The sequence below is a fragment of the Octopus bimaculoides genome, chromosome 14 (assembly GCF_046866305.1).
Source record: "Octopus bimaculoides isolate indiv1 chromosome 14, ASM4686630v1, whole genome shotgun sequence".
Lineage (NCBI taxonomy): Eukaryota > Metazoa > Mollusca > Cephalopoda > Octopoda > Octopodidae > Octopus > Octopus bimaculoides.
This window is the reverse complement of record NC_142941.1, coordinates 36179177-36195684: the sequence shown is the minus strand read 5'-3', so window position 1 is coordinate 36195684 and position 16508 is coordinate 36179177. Positions and strand designations below refer to the sequence as shown.

Sequence of the window (16508 nt, the reverse complement as noted above, 5' to 3'; positions counted from 1 at the left end):
CACTCTCTGCATGTGATTAGACTCAGAAAGTTTGTGAGGAACACATTGACCCAATTTTCTGACTCTTTCAATGGCACATGTGTCGATGAATGATTGAATAACCAAATCCAAGCTTCTCTGCTAGTTCCTCAACAGTTATGGTGGGATTTTGTTCCACCAGGGTTTGCAGGACATCCTCATCGAGCTCTACAAATCTTCCAGGATGAAGCTTGTCTTCTAGGCTGTAGTTTTCAGCTTGGAATTTCTGGTGCCACCATTGACAATGGCTTACACTTAGTGTCCGATCCCCATATAAGGTATTAATATTCCTCACACCTTCTGTTGCATTGTTGCCTTTATTGATCTCATATAGCAAAATATGCCAAATATGCTCCTTTGTCATTTCCATTACAGCTTTGAAGAAGTAACTGTTAAAATCGAACTAAACTCTTCAAAACTTGCATTAAGAATAAGAACAAGGTAAAATTACTACCTGCTTTTGTAGCAAATTGATGCAGGTAGTTAATCCCGTCCCCCTCCAACTTTTAGTTCATGCAATTGGAAAAAGCGGCATTATTTATGGGATGACCCAGTAATATGGTCATATTACAGATGGGAGAGTGGGTGCCATAGACTAGGAAGATAGCATATGTGCAGGAACGAAATCTCTTTAGGGGTTGCAAACCCATGTCCAAAATTTATATTTGTACATGAATCAAATCAGTCCAAAAATGTTTCTTCTTTCATTTGTTTTGGTGATGAAGTTTTTCAGAAGGATGTCCAAATTATTTTCATTACCTGACCAAAAGATCCTAGGAGTGCATTTTCACCCTCTGCACCCTATTCCCAAGCCTACAGGAGATGGATGAACTTATGTCCACCAGATAGCACAAAACATCATAACCAAAAATATGAGTTTTATAACATGCATGGCAATTCTCTTGACCACAGTATGACTGTATGATTGATCTGAAAGTTGATAAAGTTGAAATATGGTACTTGTACAACATAATTTATATATGATAAACTTGCTTTTATACTTTATTCCAATAAACTGACACAGCATTGTACTTACGTAAACAGACTCATACATTTTTCCTATACAAAACACTTCAAAATATCTTTCAATAAGTGTATGATGAAACATAACATTTGTTTGTTTTGGGGGGTTTTTCCCACAAAATATACTTATAAAAAAGAGGTGTATCTTATACACCGACAAATGCAGTAACTGAAACGTGGAATACCAGTTTTAAAGACTTCTGGTGAGAGGTACACCATGAGTTATACATCAGGGTATTATGCAAACTCATGTTGAGGAAACATTACCCAGACAGACCATGGCTATTGACGTCTTTGATGAGGATATAAACAAAGAAGATTCAAATAAATTTCTGCAGGCTCTGCTCCACTCAAGATCAAAACTTCAGAAAGCCAACCAAGTCTTTGTCATGTGACTAGTCATGTGATATTGCATTTCACTACAAACACTAAATTAGTGCAGTAGATTGGCAGAATTATGAGAATATCAAACAAAATGGTATTTAATTACATCTCTTTATGATTGTCATTCAAATTCTGCTGAGATCACTTCACCTTTCATCCTTCCAAGCTCAATAGAATAAAGTACCAATCAAGAACCGCAGGTGATTTAATCAACTAATGATCCCTCACTGCAAATTTATGGACTTGTGCCTACGTAGACAATCCTTATGAGTACTGTGTGATCAACCAAAGACTGGGCTTTGTGTTATATTCCTTGTAAATAAAAGCACTCTCTCCAGAAAAATGTTTGTAGAATAAAATCAGGCTTTTTCCTGATGGCATATAGAGAGGATATGGCATGTGAAAGATCACAATAGTCTCTGACAATCAGGTGAGACTGTATCATGTGCTTAACCAAAAAGTCAAGGCTATTGTAATTAGACAGCAAGGGGAATTTTGTCTAGTAGTGGTAGTTCAAAAGGTTTCTACACTTTCTCCCTCTCCATTTTTCATTCTACATTCTCCCTCTTTTCATTCTACTCTCTCTCTCCTCTTACCAATCTTCTCTCTATTCTTTTTATTCTACTCTGCTTCATTTTAATCTTTTGTGTTCAGGCCAAAGACTGGACCCCTATGTGGCCACTTGAAATAACTGTTAAATCTCCCTCAAATCACACCCTACTGTCTTAAAATAAAGGAAAAGTACATTGGATAATATAAATCATTATGGCTTTAACACCTTTGTTCATAGATTAGTTCAACCAGGATAGGCTTTGAGCTCAATAACAGCAACAACAATCCTTAACACAAGAATTCATGACTGTTTCTCTATAGAAACATCAATATATTAGTAACCTGTTTCTTTTTACTTAATGCCACAGAAGAAATCTAGGATAATTTAGAAATTTGAAAGGTTTAATTTAATAGTGAGCAGGCCCAGTCCTAAGGGACCAAATTCTAAAAGTCCAAAACTGTTGTGCAAGAACTTCACTCAGTCTACTGGAAAAGAAAGCACAATCTACAAGAATGAAATAGCAGATAGACATACTAACATTTTGAGCAAACTCACTAGAAAACAGAAATGCAGGCATCCTCTGATTTGAGGAAGCATTGCATTCCTGAAAATCTTGCTTTAATATGGAATTCTGTAATATGAAACCTATTTTTATTATTGACTTTCATCTTATGTGGCACAGAGGTTGATGTGAATATAGGTTTCATGTTATGGAATTATACATTGCAACAAGATTTTCAAGAACTTAATGCTTCTGTAATACAGTGGTAGCCAGTATATGAAGCAGATTTGAATTGCAATGAATTGGAAACCCATAAGCTTCTCAGATGGTTTGCTGGCTCTAGTAAACAGTTGTGACTATCTTAAACCTTTAACTATGAAGTTAAATTTTATGGTTACTCCAGTTATGATGTTAAATATTCTACTGAAAAATAGAATTGGTGTTTTCTACAAGTCATGTTGCCTAAATAAACTTGACATACTGCAACAGAAAATAGTTTCAAACATGACATTCCTCAACAAAAGATAGTTTGGTATATAAAACAGCTTTCTGCTGTTAAGAGTGATGAAATTTTGAGTGGATATATCGTTTTCCATAGAAAAAGAGTCAAGGATCACCAGCAATACTAGAAGTGAAACCAGTGACAACATATATATCTAAAGTTTAGATATCCATTACATCATTACTAACGTCACAGTTTAATTTTTAAAATATCATCATCATTACAAGGTGCCATGTTCAATCCCACTGCATAGCATCTTTCATCTTCGCTTTAGGTGAATCCAAGGCTTGTGAGTGAAAATAGGTAAGTGGAAACTATGTAGAATTAGTGGCAAACATCTGTGAGATACTCGACCACTTACATGCTAATTCAATAATTCCATTGACCTGATTGAATAGCTAGATGTTCACATACTGTTGTTAATGGGAAACTCCATCATATGTGTGGGTGTTGTATCTATATACATACATATATATATATATATATATATATATATATATATATATATATATATATATACACATACACTATGTGTGTGTGTGTGTGTGTATGCTATATGTGAATAAACAAATGTGTGTCATGTTTGAATGTCCATTTATGTACGAAATAATAGGGCATGTATGTGGAATTATATACATTTAAATGTAAGAATACTGTATGCATCCATTTACTATCCTCTGCAATCTTTCCTGCCATCCTTATACAACCAACACTGTCCACCAGACTGTCTTGTCCATTAGTGCAGTCAATTACCTTCTGACTAAGTCTCACTCCAGCCCACTACACTACCATATCAACACTTCATTGCCATCCCTCTGTCAACCACCATTCCCATCATTTCCAACCACAACGCGCACTTCAAGGAATGTGCATATAGATCTTTATTTTCTACTAATCTAAAGGTGTATTTGTGAATATAAACAAGTTAAAATAGTTCTTCTATACATGCATGCTTGGATCTAACACTGCATTCACTGCTTGTTTCGATATGTGACTGTATGTGTGTGTATGTGCATGCATATTTTTATATATGTGTACAAGCATGTATGGGTGTGTATGGTCATATGTGCGTGCGCAAGTGTTTGTGTGTATGTAGTTAGGTATGTAGGAATGTGTATGTATATGTTTGTATATATATGCGTGTGCATGTATGTAGTTATGTATGTACGAATTTGTAGCTACATGTATGTTTATGTGGTTATATATGTATATAAGCATATATATATATATATATATAATGTACGTATATGTAAGGATGTGTCTGTATATGTACATACATGTGTATTTGTATATGTGTATATGTATGTATGTATGGCATGTGTTTCCTGATACCAAGCTACATTTTCAACATATATGTTTGGTTTTTTTTTTGTCTTTTTTAGCAAAAAAGAAGTAAATAGAAGTAAACAAAAGATAATTTAGGTTAATTTATCAATTAATATTTGAATTTTCCATTGTGTGCTGTTAAAATGCTTCTTATCTTTTCTTTCACCGAAATTTATTGGAAAATCAATAAACTGGCAAAGTTGCTATAAGTTTCTTTATTTATTTTAAAAATTTGAGATAAAATATTTTGCAAAAATTAAATTTTGCTCTCATAATTAACGACATAATTGAATTTATTGCTTGATAATTAAATTTAGTTTGAAGATAAAATTTACTTCTGTTGAAGCAAGGAGAAAGCTTCCTGGGAAATTTATTTCAAAAATCATGCAGATTTGCTTGTCTTTGTCAGAAAGCTATGAGTAATGAAAAAGACAACAACAACAAGAACATAATAATAATAATAATAATAATAATAATAATAATAATAATAATAATGATAATAATTTCTTCATTTTTAATTTACTTAATTATTTGTATATATATATATATATTTTTTTTATTTATTTATTCACTCATTTACATTTATTTTAAAACAAAATTTTGCTTTTCGCTAACATTTTCACCTTCTTGTTCACTGTTTGCTTGCTTGCTTAATTGCTTCCTTGCTTGTGTCTTTGCTATACAGCAGCAACCCTTGTTTGTTTGTGCAGTTGTTGTTACTATTATTGTTGTTGTTACATTTAGTAGCTGAAAGTCATATATTAGCTTATTTCCTTCAACTACTTTCTAAGCATCATCATCATCATTAGAACTGCAATACCTGCCATCTACATACATACATGTATAATATATATATTCATACTTACTGACCTGCATGCATACATACACATACAGATCTACATGCAAACATACATGTATTCATAAATACATACACACACACACACTTAGAACCTGCATACATATTTACAAACATACATTAGTGCATATTTATAAACATACTTGCATATATACATATTTACATTTATACATAGTTTTATATATATTTACTTTCATAAATAAAAAAATATACATACATATTTACATACCTCATATTTATTTTACTTACATACATACCTATTTACATACATGCACGTATAAATACTTATCTTACTTTAAATACATCAATAAAAGTTCGTATATCTCTCCAGCATGTTTACTTTCTAATTTTTTATTTATTTCTTGTCTTTTACTGTGTGGTTCTGGTGGTGTTTTTATTCATTTATTTATTTATTTATTTGTATATGTTATTTCAAAGGGTTAAGGGTTAATTAAGTGATACTTCCGATTTTGGCTGTCGTTTTTCTTTTGATACATTTTTGATTCTCAAACGGGAAACGGCGACCACTTTCTATGATGAAATCAGAAACGACAACAACTATAACAAAAAAAAAAACAAAAAAAAGAAAAGAGGAAAAGAAAAGAAAGAAAGAAAGAACAAGTTGTGGCCGCAGCAGTTGTAGCAAAATTCTGTAAGAGTTACTGATTTGCTTGGCATTTAATGAAAGATATCTTCAACAAATATATGTTGGCTTCTGTTTGATTTCTTTGAAGGGTGCCTTTGAATGTAAGCCGTAACTTGCAAATACAGACATCAATGCCGAAACAGTTGCAGCTAGATAAATGAACATTTTTCCCTTTAAAGATATCCCCCTTTAAGTACCTGTTTATCTTTAAGTACAGGAAATATATAAAAACCTTCCCCCCACTTTTCAAAGGCAGCACGTATCCTCCATAATTACTGGATAAAGATATACAAATGTTACTTTCAATTAAAAATGGATGCAACTCATAATTTCCACTTTGTAAAGAGACTTGTCTGGGGGAATGTTGATTCTTTTTATTTCTTCTTCTCTCCAGATTTGATTCGTCGGAATCAAACAGAATGTGACATAGGAAATTCTCTACCGTTTCACTACGCCATGCCATGCCATGCCATTTTCCCCCCTTTTGACCTCTTGTTTACATATTCCTGTTTAGAAATCAGCCTCGAGAGCAGTTTCCTGCTTCAAACAGTCAAATGCAAAGCCAAGTTGTGATAAGGAATTAATTTAACAGGTAGCTATTGACTGAGCAGGGCCACTTTATTAGTTTTATACTATTTGTTTTTATTATTGTTAGTTTCTTTTTTTTCTGTAATAGAATGAAGAATATTATTGTGGTCTTTATTAGTACATCACAGGGTTTTATAGATAGAAATATATACATAGTCGTTAACACAGCACTTTGGCATGTCCTCTTCAATGGAGATTGCAATATCATATACAGTTTTATAGATACATATATCATATAATGCATACAACATAACAGAAAAAAAGCAAGAAAATTCACATAGTTGTTATAGATGTTGTGTAGCTGTTTAATTCCATGTCAGTAGACTGATCAGACCTATGACAGTGGAATGTAATTTGAAGGATATTTGGCTACTACTTCTGGAAAGATGAATGACTAGTAGAGTCAGTTCATCACCTTGTTCAGTTAACAGACTTCAGTACACTGTCATCATAACTTCAACTATAACAATATATTGTTTTATAGAAAAGCTTTATATAGTAGCTATGATACTAGAATCACATAAACTATAAACTGTCTATCTATCTATCTATATATATATAGTTCAAAAAAACAATAACAAAAAAACAAAAAAACAACAAAGTGAGGACGTGATATGGATAGTATTATCGGACGCTCAGGAAAGGAAAGAGAGAGAGGCATAGATAATGATCATTACATATTTCTTTATTGTAGTAAATTTAACTTATGGCCGTTTCCAGTAGTCATTATAGGTTTGTTATTGATTGGTTTGCTCAATCGGCCCATTGATTGGTTGGGAAAAATTGAATGACCTGGAGAATTAATGCTACTCTTGTCGGTCATTTTGTTCCGGTGATAACCAAGTAGAACACTGAAAGAATGATACAGTCATAGGAAGGGGAGGGGAGAAAAGGAATACATATTAAGTGAATGGAAAAAGGATAAAGAGAAAAGAGGAAGAGAAGTGATGAGTTGGGAAAGAAAGGAAAGAAAAGGAATAGAAAGAATAGAGGAAGGGAAGTATTTGATAGAAGGGGTGAGCCATGGCCAGAAATCAAAGAGAGGGACAGTGATAAAAACATTAGTGTGTGTAATTGAGTCATCACACTCAAATACATTTACATATATGTATATAAACACACACACACAAGTAATAATAATAATATACATATATATATAATGTAAATATAAGTGAAGGGGAGTTTACAGTATTAGATTTAGTCCTTAGTTTCCTCAAGTATATACATACATACATTCATACACACACACACACATATATATATATACACATACATAGAGAGAGAGAGAGAGACAGACAGACAGACAGAGAGTTATCTGTGTGTGTGTGTGCATATGTATATATAATCTAAATGTATTCAAGAAACAACTGAACGTTCTACTCTTCTACCCAAAATCCCAGATGAACCAACATCATGGTATGAAAAATAACAGAGGGCAGTAGCATCAAACACTCATTAATAGTAAAAGTTAGCATTTGCATATGAGTTGCCCTAGCATGACCACACTCCTCAGGCAGGACCTAGTAATAGCATATTATGTTAGAGTATTATATTATATGATATTATACTATGTTATATTATATTGTATCATATTGTATTACATTATATTGTATTATATTATATTGTAAATAATAATAATAATAATAACAATAATAATAATAATAATGATAATAATAATAATTTAGAACAGCATATCATACTGTATTTACATCTAGCAGTATATCACATTCTTATTAACAACAGACAACAATGTATCACAATGTCTTTTATAATGTTGTTTTTTCTTTGTCACATTGTTTTTAATCACATTGTCTTTTAATTGAAAAGAGTGAAAAGAGTGTATTACACAGTCTTTAACAGAACACAATAAATATTGTATATTGTACAGCAGAAGGAATTCAAAGAAATAGATTATCACAAAGTCATTGCATGATGTTTTTCAAAGATTTTTTTTTCTTTTCTTTTTGTATTTTCAGATAAAATCTCAATAATATTTGGATGAAATTATTTTGAAATGACTCTGAGTAAGAAACTTTTAGAAATAGAAGTATTTATATTAATATATATTTTAAATACAAGCCTAGGTGTTGTTCTCACCTATCATGTACAAGAAGAACAAAATCCCGGTACCTATGTCGGAGATATTGCTGCCAATACCAAATTTGTGGACAGTTTTCCACCACAAGACCATAATCTTATTACTTTTAGTCAACTACATGAAAGTCTTACTGGAAATGCTCAGTTGTTCAATGTCTCCAAAATAGGGAAGTTATACACCGGCAAAACTTTGGACTCAGAGTCACTTTGTAAATACAGAAGGGAATGTTTTAGAATGATAGAAATTGCTGTCCGACATGAAGAATCATTTGTGAAAATTATTGAAATCAAAATCATTGTTGAAGATGTTAATGATAACGAGCCAATATTTCCAAATAAAATGATTAATCTCCAATTTGACGAAACAGATGGGAAAGGAACTACAAAATCTATTCCCAGTGCTGTTGATAAAGATGTAGGAGTTTTAAATTCTCAGATTACTTATGTTCTTCAAAAAGATGAAAATGCTCCTTTTGAGCTATCAGTTTTGAAAAGAATGGTTGGCACTGAGAAACTTGATATCATTCTCAAAAGCAAACTTGACAGAGAAACGAAAGATGTTTATACAATACAAGTCATTGCTAAAGATGGTGGAACTCCCCCTAGGGAAGGTATTTTAAATGTTCAGATATCGGTTACAGATGTGAATGATAATGCACCTATCTTTTCTCAGAATATTTACAATGTCTCAGTTGAAAACGCAAATGACATAGAATCTCCTATTCTTATTTTATCTGCCAAAGATTTAGACACAGATAAAAACGGTGCTGTTTCATATTATTTAAATTCTGAAACAACAGATCTGGCAAAATCATACTTTGAACTCAATGAAGTCACTGGGGAGCTTTTTTTAAGTAAGAAAATTCCACTGAAGAGAAGACAAACATATAAATTATATGTAGAAGCAAAAGACGGGGGCGAACCATCTTTAAATTCAATAGCAATGGTTTATGTAAACATTATTAACCAGCAGAATAATGCACCAAGGATTGATGTAAAATTTGTTTCCAAATCAAAAGATAATTCAGCTGTGATTTCTGAAGGGGTCAAAGTTGGCAGCTTCATTGCCTATGTAAAGGTTACTGATAATGATGCTGGATTGAATGGAGAAGTTTCTTGTGATCTTCAGAATGATAAAATACAACTCCAAGAACTTGGCAGAAAGAAATATAAAGTTATTGTCAAGAATTCCGTCGACAGAGAGACTGAAGAGTATATAGACTTTTCAATTATTTGTAAAGATGAAGGCTCACCTTCTCTTCATACAGAGAGAAGGTTCTCAATCCAAGTGATGGATGTCAATGATGTACAGCCACAATTTACTAAAGATACATTCAAATTTCTAACCTATGAGAACGAGAAAGAAAACTTTCCAGTTGGTTATATTAATGCAACTGACCCTGATTTAGGACAGGGAGGTCACCTGACCTATTCTTTATTACACAGCCATAATGATATTCTTCCTTTTCAAATTTCTGACTTTGGATTTATTTCAACGACTCATTCATTGGACCATGAACAGCAGGATATTTATGAGTTCAACATTTTAGTTACAGACAATGGCAGTCCTGCATTGAACAGCACTGCTAATGTGCTTGTTGAAGTTATTGATAAAAATGACAATGCACCATATTTTACATTTCCTAGTGTTAACCCTTTTAACATAGATGTCCATTACCATCCACAGAGTAAGAATGACGTCACAACATTAAGAGCTTCTGACAGAGACAGCCATGTGAATGCTTTCCTCAGATATGAAATAATAGGAGGAAACCACAAACAGTTATTCATTATTAATCCTTATACAGGAGTATTGTCTTTCTCTCGTCCAGTTTACCAAAATGATGCTGGGTCATATGACCTTCAGTTTGTTGTCAAAGACAGTGGTACTCCAGTATTATCAGCAACCACTACTGTATTTCTGACTCTAACGGTCAGCAACAGCACTTCTCAGCTTTACACAGCTCAACACACTGAGTCAGATGATATGATACATATCAGTTTAGTAGTAATAATTGTAATAGCTGCTGTGATAATATCTACAGCTATTGTAGTCTCTATAATAGTCTGCATTGTTCAAAGACAGAATCAAAGAGAGGTCCAGTACGGTTACCGGATTGATGCAAACAATGATTTAGTCGGGGAGAGAAGACACTCAGAAGATATTTGTGAACAAATATCTCTCAAATACGATGCCCCCGTAGCCATGGAGACCAATCCAAGTCTCAGCAGAAACCCCCAAACATCATCAGTATTAAAAAGAGGGTTCTATTCAGGATATAAATCAGGACAAAATTGGAGAGATTCTACTTTGGCAATTCAGCTAAAATCTTCAGCTGATGATACTACACAAGTAAGTAATTCTATTTAGTTTATTTATTTTCATATGTAAAAAAAAAAAATTTAAAAAAATCCATTTTCTTTCTTACAGTGGAAGAAGTCAGTTTTCTTCTTTTACCATAACTTTGATATGGTTTTGATAACAGTTTTGATTCCCAACAACCTGGAAAATTTTTCAGAACCTGAGACACTACTAAAAAAAGATTACTGCCCACAAATATGCATAAATGCGGTAGTCATGGCCTAATAAAATAAAACCATGGTTATTATCTGAAGTGCACTACTACAGTAATCCTTACATAATTGTACAGAAAAAAAAAAATAATAATAATTAACACACATCCAGATTTTCGCTTGTCTTTTTCGTTCCTTTTTATTTTTATGAATTATTCAAACGGTGAAAGATATGGTCAATGACTCTGTCACAAAGGCTCTGACACTGGTGACAAGAGGAAGGAACTTACCCTCAAACCAAGATCTGGTGTGAATGCTAACAATATAGTGAATTCAGTGGAAAGAAGATACCCAAAAGTCAGAAGGTGATATCAGAACAGGAATGTAATTAACCAAAGACAGGTTTTTTTTCCCTGTTTTTAAGTCATATTTCATAGTTTAAATCTTAAAATTTATTCAACAACAATTCAAACAGTTGAAACAAAATGGCTGAACTGCTACAGTATTGGATTATACAAGTTTAAATGAGTCATAAGTTTATGACTGCTGCTGTCAGTATTAGCATATATGTCTGAAGTGGAAGAGTTTAAGTCTATGTTTTGTTTCTTTTTATCTTTTAGCCAATAGGGAAGGGTTGTGCTGTGCCCTTGAACTGTGAGACAATGCAAGAGACTTTGATTAGTTTCTTGATCTACTAAAGGAAAAAAGTTACCAACTACTCTATTGTAATGCTTAATTATACACATTGTTTTTAATTAAACATAAACATGCATTATCTTGTAGCTTTGAGATTTCAATGATGCGATTGTTTATTTTTCAAATGACATTGTAGGGTAGGTGCAAGAGGCTTGATCTGGACAATTTAAACATAAAACAGGTAGAATATTTGGGTTGGATATATCCAGATTACATTCTAAAGGCTTAAATCTCACTCTATTAATGACATATTAAACACTGTATTATATATATTCCTTCAAAGGCAAGATGATCATGGATTAAATATCTTTCCTAAGTTTACTTGATCAGGACTGAAATGGGGGTTACACAACAACAATATGGTACCTTATTCTGTATGCCTGAGTTAATCTAATCAAAAGTAGATGCTAATACCAGTTCAATTATTAATGGTTTGTTTTAAAAGGCTAGACAGTATCCAGTTATTAAACACTTCTCCCCATGTCTTGAACAGTACTGCAAATATGATAATGTTTAAATATTTAAAAAAAAACTTAGTCATGTTAACAGGATTTTGCAGTATATGTCTCTGTTTAGCAAGGACGATGCTTGTGATATCATAAAAACAAACAAACAAAAATAAAACATTTGATTTTCATTATAGGGAACTAATTTTACTAATGTATCTGAGTTAATTTTATTCTCTTGGCTATGCACTGAATTTATTTTCACCTGATTGTAGATGATAGCTGATATAAATTATGTAATTTAAATATTGAATTAAGCTTTTCATGTTATCACTATCATCATAATGCAAATTGAAAAATGTGAATCTTCACATTCTCCGGATAGGTTATTAGTCTGTTGCAAGCAAACGTTTCCTGCAAAGAACTCTGTACCAATATGTCATAGTTAAGTAAACTGATATCAAATAACATAATTAGTTCTAACTAGAGATAGATCAAAATACTTGCTGTAACTTTGAACTTATCTTCTCTGAGCTGACAAAGCTAATTCTTCATCCAGATCTGGAAAACTTGTTGGGTTTTGATCAGCTATAATTAATGAAAAATGAGTTTGTGGAATGTTAATTAGTTTGATTGCTGTAATGAGTGGAAATTCTGTTTTGGGTTCTAGCTCTTCAAAGGAAAGTAGAGTAAAACCAAAAATACCTTTTGCTATCATATTCTTGTTAGTTCAGTTAATTTTGAAACTAAGAATTTAGGAAAATATCTCTGCCATTATTAAATTGGTGTTTGGAATACAAATTGATTATGAAATATAAATAGTACAAATTGTATACAAATAAATGTACAACTGCTACTGTTATGTTTAAAGCTCCACGTAGGTTATCATAATCCAGTCTGCTTCCTCTATAATTATTAAGTAACTTCTATACTGAGTAGCATTACTAGTGGTGAATAAGACAGCAAGCTGGCAGAAACCGGTAACACCAAGCAAAATACCTAATGGCATTTTGTCCGTCTTTACATTCTGAGTTCAACTTCCACCAAAGTCAACTTTGCCTTTCCTTCTTTCAGAGTCAATAAAATAAGTACCAGTTGATCACTGGAGTCAATGTAATCAACTTACACATTCCTTCAAAATTGCTGGCCTTGAGTCAAAACGTGAAATCAATATTACTAGTTATGAACCACAGAGAAATTGTAGAAAGAATAAGGTTAAACACAAGTTTATATTACACTTCCTATGTGCGTTTCACCATTATGGTTGTTTGGAGCCGTGAAATGTGTTCCAAGTGTGTTTAGATGCTCAACAACAACAGATCATCAGGGAACACTTAATAAACTTGTGTTTATCCTGATTTCTCCCAGGTAATTTTAATGGAAGGTTTAAATTTAAATTACTTTAAAACTGGATGTTTGTATCATAGAACACCAGGTGAGTTGGTATCAAAAGGGTTAATCTTTCTCTATTAACAATTGCTGTGAAACATACTGAAATGCTTCAAGTCTTGTTCTTCATTAGAGAGTAGAAAAAGGCTGACAGCACTTTTGCCTTTTCTTACTCCCTATTGTATAACAAGATATCAAAATGTTTCCAGATTTTGCTCTCCATCAGAGAATAGCAAAAAATGGACAAGATCTTGTTGTTTGGCAACATACCAAAACATTTTGAGTTATGATTTTCCCTCATGCATTAAAGAAAGACTAACAATGATTTACTTTCTCTTTACTCTTTGTTTTAAGGGATGATATCAAAATATTTCAAGTTTTTGCACTTCATTGCATTGGGAAATAGTTGGCCATTTTTGTCATTGGTCGATTGTAGAGACAGAAATTTAACCTCTTCTGCTGTGCTTTGGTTGTTTCCAGAAGCAAGTGCCTAACCCAAGTACACATACTGCATCACCACTCATGGATATGCCATGAAGGAAAGCCAAGTCAAAACATTCACAGCATCTGTGGAACCATAGAGAGTGCCAGATATCGGTTATATACATATCTACCTTTCTGCAGATCTTCTGTTAAAGTTTTTAGATGCTCAATAAAGTACCCTCACTAGACAGCAGGATTTTATTATTATAGTGGGCATAGTTTGTGCATAGCTAGCCCCACTCATTCATTCTTTAAACTTGTGTTGGTCTGGTGCAAAAATTGCCACATGCACACAGTAGCTATCAGGATGCAAGATTTGTATGGAATTACCTCCCCTTAGATGAGCAGCGTTCTGTCTCCTTTTATTCTCTGTTGAAGTGTAAGGTACTGAAATAAAAGCTTCTCCACTCTTCACAACAACACTGTCTAACAAAACTTTTGTTAATTTTTGTCTTCAGTCAGTGTTATTTCTTAATTGCTTCTATTGAGAATCAAAGGAAATAACTACTATTCCCTTCAAACTTTGCCTTTGTCTCTTGGGCATCAGTGCTTTGAAACTGATCTAATTTCCATTACATTTCAGACAAATTCAGTGGTGAGTTGCAGAAGCAGAAATATCATTATTGCAAATATTCTGCTCATTACCACAGATTTGCTTGTCAGTTGCTTGACTGTAATCACTTGAGCATATCCCTCTGTGGCTGACAATATGTGCATCACTGATCATGAACAGGAGTAGTCGGGGAGCATCATAGCCATGTGCTAAGAGGGATTCTTTGGGGTTTGGATAAATGTAACAAAAGCAAACTTTGAAGGAAACATTAGCTATTTTTCATACTTTCTAGGGATAAGCAGGTAGTAAATAACAGTTGCTACTCAAGGACAAAAATTGTGTGTTACTTGGTGTAATTGAACTCATCAGCACTGCATGAAATTTTCCAATATTCACAGGTTAAATTCTTCCAACCTATCAACTTTCACTTAAAACTAAAGCTAATACTGTGGCTTGATTTTCTGATATGCTGATGTTACCGATCACTTCTCCATTGACACATCAGTATTCTTGCTAATATATATGCAAACATAATTATATTGTATCATCACATATGTCTATAAATGCTGTATGACAGGGATATTCCGTTGTGACACTAAAAGCAATATTATTAAACCATACATACATTCCTATCATCAAATTCAAATCTATAACATTTCATAAATTCTTACATATATATATGTATGTATGTATGTACACACACACACACATATACAGAGTTTTCATTGTTTTACTATGTGGGCTTGGATATCTCATAGCTGACAAATATATTGTGTGATATTTCATATCACATGATACATAAATATAAATAAAATATAATATAAATAAATGCACAGAAATCAATACCCAATAACCATTACCACTATCATCATAAATATCATCATCATCAGCAGCAGCAGCATCGTTTATTATCATTATTGATGATAACAATAATAATAATAATAATAATAATAATGATAATAAATAACAACAACAACTACAATAATAATAATAATAATAATGCAGTGGGCTGGTGGAATTGTTACCGTTCTAGACAAAATGTTTATCAGCATTTTGTTCATCTTTATGCTGTGAGTTCAAATTCCACCAAGGTCAATATTGTTTTACATCCTTTAAGGGCTGATGAAATAATAAAATAAATACCAGTTGAGCACTGCTGTTGGTGTAATTGAATCAACCCCTTCCTCAAAAATGCTGGCTTGTGCCACAATTTGAAACTATTATTATTATTGTTATTATCATTATTATTATTATTATTATTATTATTATTATTTAAAGGTAGTTGGATTGACAGAATCAAGAGTATCAGGGAAAAAGTACCTTGTGGTATTTGTTCCAGCTCTTTACATTCTAAGTTTAAATCCTACTGAGAGCAACTTTATTGTTCATCTTTCCAGGGTTAATAAAATAATGAAATAAGTACCAGTGGTGCACTGGTGTTAGGGCAAATGATTAAATGCTCCCCTGAAATTGTTGGTTTGTGCCAAAATTTGAAACTTATCATTATTGCTTTTATTATGAGTGAGAGAGCAGTGCATGCCATCAAAGTGACACTGGTGTAAAATATACGAAGCCCAGTATACCCATCTGATAACGGTACACAAGGTACATGCATCACAACCATATGTGCATGACATTATGATCTCATATCAAGATATATAGTACATGACCTTGCGGGTGGGGCCCAGTTAGAATTTTCATCAGGTCGAGAAGCCCATCCTGCTCATAAGGTCCTTGAATAAGGGTTGTTTAAGGTTGTTGAACAAAACACTGATATTTCCAAAAGTGAATTATCCAAACCCCAAAGAATTCCTTTCAACACATGGCTATGATGCTCCCCAACTACTTCTTCTCATGATCAGAGATGTACATATTGTCAGCCACTAAGGGACATGCTCAACTGGTTAAGGTCAAATAACTGACAAGCAGATC

General features: G+C 32.8%; 1 protein-coding gene across 12 annotated transcripts in view; it reads left to right on the top strand.

The window, feature by feature from the left end:
- The window catches only part of LOC106881593 (protocadherin beta-15), a 319651-nt gene that overhangs the window by 257293 nt on the left and 45850 nt on the right, over positions 1 to 16508 (top strand). For all 12 annotated transcript variants that reach the window (XR_008265530.2, XR_016244292.1, XR_016244293.1 and 9 more), the window contains one exon: positions 8375 to 10848. Coding sequence is in view for 6 of the 12 variants with exons in the window: in XM_052973056.2 (XP_052829016.1) it covers positions 8413 to 10848 (2436 nt within the window). In the remaining 6 variants the exon portion in view is untranslated. Of the gene's footprint in view, positions 1 to 8374; positions 10849 to 16508 lie in introns of those variants that run through there.